This window comes from Protobothrops mucrosquamatus, unplaced genomic scaffold, assembly GCF_001527695.2.
Source record: "Protobothrops mucrosquamatus isolate PMUCROS unplaced genomic scaffold, P.Mucros_1.0 scaffold10583, whole genome shotgun sequence".
Lineage (NCBI taxonomy): Eukaryota > Metazoa > Chordata > Lepidosauria > Squamata > Viperidae > Protobothrops > Protobothrops mucrosquamatus.
Window position 1 is genome coordinate 9,803 of NW_015396369.1, and position 3,900 is coordinate 13,702.

At 44.5% G+C, this 3,900-nt stretch overlaps 1 protein-coding gene across 1 annotated transcript; it reads left to right on the forward strand.

Annotated features, from left to right (window-relative positions):
• The first annotated feature begins 925 nt into the window (after positions 1 to 925).
• LOC107301194 (transcription factor HES-5-like) lies at positions 926 to 2,391 on the forward strand. Its single transcript, XM_015830453.1, has 3 exons — positions 926 to 991; positions 1,134 to 1,314; positions 2,099 to 2,391. Exons 1-3 carry the CDS (start codon positions 926 to 928, stop codon positions 2,338 to 2,340), a joined length of 489 nt encoding a protein of 162 aa, XP_015685939.1. The 3' UTR covers positions 2,341 to 2,391.
• Positions 2,392 to 3,900: the final 1,509 nt, after the last annotated feature.

Below are 3,900 nucleotides of genomic sequence, written 5' to 3' on the forward strand. Positions count from 1 at the left end.
CTTCTTCTTCTTCTTCTTCTTCTTCTTCTTCTTCTTCTTCTTCTTCTTCTTCTTCTTCTTCTTCTTCTTCTTCTTCTTCTTCTTCTTCTTCTTCTTCTTCTTCTTCTTCTTCTTCTTCTTCTTATTATTATTATTATTATTATTATTATTATTATTATTATTATTATTATTATTATTATTATTATTATTATTATTATTCCCTTACCTGGCAACTCAGGCGAAGGGATCGAGATAATTTCACCTCCTGGAAAGGTCTCTTCTCCAGAGGAACTGATGTCAGATTAAAAAAAAAATATCACACTTTCTTCCTGAGGGATTAGCTTTCTCCCTGCAGGGATTTGTGCTTCTCTACAGGAGCAAAAGAGAAAAAGAAAGAACAGGCTTGCAAGTGCTCACTTAGCAGGAATTTAGCAGGCCCTGTTTCCAAATACAGGCATTTATTTGGGGGCTTTATTTTAAAAAAAAGAAAAACCAAAAACCCTCTTTCCGTTTTTTTTTTTTTTAATGGCTGCGAAGTGCGCCTTGTGGTGTGATGGCCATCTCCACATTCCCAGCTCCCCAACTGCGCTTGGAAGACATAATCCCTAATTTTTGGCGTTTCTCGGATTCTCCACCTGCTCTCTTTTCTTTTTCTTTCTTTCTTTTTTTTAAAAAAGAGAGAGTCATTATGCTTTATTGACCACTGATGGAGCATGGAAAACACACACACACCCTGGTTTTTTTTTTTCCTCTCCCACCCCCCTTTTTTCCTGCCCCCCCTCCTTCCAGAGGGTCCGCTTAATCCTGATTGGCTGGGGAGTGTGGGAAACTGTGAGCACGAAGAAACTCACCGAGGTTTGGGGGTATAAATATGGGACGGAGGAGAGAATCTGGATTGCAAAGAGGATTTTTTTCGTTTTTCCTTCCCTCCTCTAGCTGAGCAAGGATGACGCCTTCCAATCTCGTCTTCCTGGACCAAAACAGGCTGCTGACCCCTAAAGAGAAAAATAAAGTGAGTAGAAATCGAAAACTTGGGGAGTGGGGGTAGAAAAACAAAACAAAAAAAGCAACGACTTTTAAGGCGAGATGCTGTTTCAAGTCTTCTTATGCACCTCCTTTTTTTCTCTCTCCTTCCTTCCTTCATCTCCCGGCAGCTGAGAAAACCCATGATCGAAAAAATGCGCCGGGACCGCATGAACAGCAGCATCGAGCAGCTCAAACAGCTGCTGGAAAAACAGCTGCAAAGTCAGCAGGCCGGTTCCAAGTTGGAGAAGGCCGACGTCCTTGAAACGGCCGTGGGCTACCTGAAGCATCAGAGCCGCTGGCAGAGTACAGGTGTGTCAATCAATCAAGAAGAGACTGGACAGACACCTGTCCGAAATGCCAACGGGTTTTCTGCTCGAGCGGGGAGGTGGGTGGGTTGGACTAGAAGACCTTTGAGGTCCCTTCCAACTCTGTTTTTCGTTTTTGTTTTCCATTTGGGCTACAGACCCCTTTCGTAGCCTTCCTCGGAATCGTTTGCTAGGAATGGATAGCCTGATTTATTTTTAAGGATGGGTTTATTAAATGCATATGCTGCCTATCTCGCTGTTGGGTGACTCTTAGCGAGAGGTTAAAAACAGCAGTATAAAACGTGAAAAGTTGCAAAAAGGATGGATATTTACATTAACATGAGCAAAGGGAGCTAACGAAGGACGCAAAATACAAGTGGGGTGAAGGTAGAAGGGGTCCTAACTAACCCCTAGCTAACCTTGATGGGGTTCAAACCAACATCTTAACGCAGAGACTTTTTCTTGCCTTAATTCCAACACTGCTGATCAGAAAGTCCTTGTTATCCAGTGTCACAAAACCCTTTTAAGTCCATTTAAACGCCCCTGTTCTGATGGGTAAAGAGTTTGTGTGCTTTACTCAAAGAAAAAAAAAACAATTTTTATCCAGTTTGGGGTGATTTAGCACTGGTTTCGTGTTTGAGCAGGTGGATGCCTGGAAAATGGGCACACACACTCCCCTCCCCTACCCTTGTGATCAACTGCGTCAACCTTGGCTCCCAAGGGGATTCAAAGGGACTAGAAGCTTGATGCAGAAAAAGTAATTTATTTTTTTGTGTCTTTCCCAACAGGGTCCGCTCCCAAGGAGAGAGAAGTGGACTTCCAAGAAGGCTACGCCAGATGCCTTCAAGAAGTCTCCCGGTTCCTGCTCCTTCACAAAGTCCACCCCCAGACTCAGAAGAAGCTGATGTGTCATTTTCAACACACAACACCCCTGCCCGCCTCGTCGTCGTCTGCTCATTGGAAGCAACCCGCTCCTCCCAAGAACCTCCCATCTCTTTGGCGACCGTGGATGGAGTCCAGTAGAGGATGAAGAAGGAAGGACCCATCTCCTTTGATTTATTAGCCGGCCTCCTCTTCTTTCCTTCCTTTTGGGGGGAAGGTTTGGATGTCTCTTTCCCCTTTTGGGAGAAAAAAAAGAAAGAATATTATTTATTCCCAAGAGGGGAGGAAGCAGATGGGACAGGGGAAGTGAGAAAGGCCCGCGTGGAAACTGCACCAGGTGGCTGGTGGACTGTTAGCCGCCTGGTCCCACGCGAGGAGAGGGGTAAGAAACCTGGTTCCCCTGCTGCTTTGGCTAACCAGGTTTAGCTGGTGGGGGGAAAAAGTTGCTTGGCAACCCACCCACCAGCGTGGGCTTCCTAGGAACGAGGCGACGAAGGGGGTGGCTTTGGGACCCCTTTCCCTCTCTTAAGGAAAGCCCTTGTCTTGCTTTATATTAAAGAGAAGAGGTGCTTAATGGTTGGATGTCATACATTTGGCAAGTGAGGAAGGACGGCCTGCGTTTGTGGGGCGCTGTGTGTGTGGGGGGAAGTTGGAGGTCTCCTTTCAGACCAGCCTTGTTGTGTCTTGGAGGGGGAGGACAAAGGAGGGTATGTCTGGGGGGGGCGTTTGTTCTGCAATGGGCATACTGTGTATGCGGTTTGTTTGAGAAAATAAATACAGACCTGAAAAAGGTAACCCGTGTCTATGTTTTCTGGGCCTCGTTGGGAGAGGGGGGGTGGAAATGATAAATAAATATATCCTCCCTGGCTTTGTGAACCTGCAAAAAAAAATGGGTTTTTTTTTTAAAAAAAGGTCCAATTTCCTGCTGATAATAAAGCATCTGTACAACATTTAACTTTGCAACCTTTTAAACAAACTTTTTAAAATAGGGAAAATTAACGGTTAAAACAGTTAAAATGATAGGGAAAACAAATTCAAATCAAAATTATCATATTTGTTGCGTTTACTTTAATATGGATTCAGGCCATTTTTTCCAACTTTTCCTGCAACAGGTATTTAGATTTTTGTAGCTATGGGGCATCCTCCTGCTCAGCTCCCCACCTCAGAGGTCTTCTAGGCTGACCCCCTGCTCAAGCAGGAGACCCTAGACCATTTCAATCAATCAGAATAGAGCTGGAAGGGACCTTGGAGGTCTTCTAGTCCAACCCCCTGCTCAAGCAGGAGACCCTAGACCATTTCAATCAATCAATCAATCAGAATAGAGCTGGAAGGGATCTTGGAGGTCTTCTAGTCCAACCCCCTGCTCAAGCAGGAGACCCTCTACCATTTCAATCAATGAATCAATCCATCAATCAGAATGAGAGTTGGAAGGGACCTTGGAGGTCTTCTAGTCCAACCCTAGACCATTTCAGACAAATGGCTGTCCAGTCTCTTCTTAAATGACAATGACAATTTTCGATTCTTAGCAGCCACATAGACTGATTTCCCCCGGAAATAATATTTCCCTAATAATCAGTGGTTAATAGCCCATTCCCAATTTCTTGCGGCTTGAAAAAAAAGTGGTCAAAAGGTCTTGTCACTGAAAAAAAAAAGAACTCATAATCCTGGGAGCTGGTGGTTTAACTCTGAGGTTAAAACAAAGGGCATG

Excerpts from the sequence above, each read along its gene's own strand:
- LOC107301194 (XM_015830453.1), top strand. The coding sequence starts at position 926 with ATGACGCCTTCCAATCTCGTCTTCCTGGACCAAAACAGGCTGCTGACC. Across the intron at positions 992-1,133 it reads CCCCTAAAGAGAAAAATAAA|CTGAGAAAACCCATGATCGA; the intron begins GTGAGTAGAAAT and ends ATCTCCCGGCAG. Across the intron at positions 1,315-2,098 it reads GAGCCGCTGGCAGAGTACAG|GGTCCGCTCCCAAGGAGAGA; the intron begins GTGTGTCAATCA and ends CTTTCCCAACAG.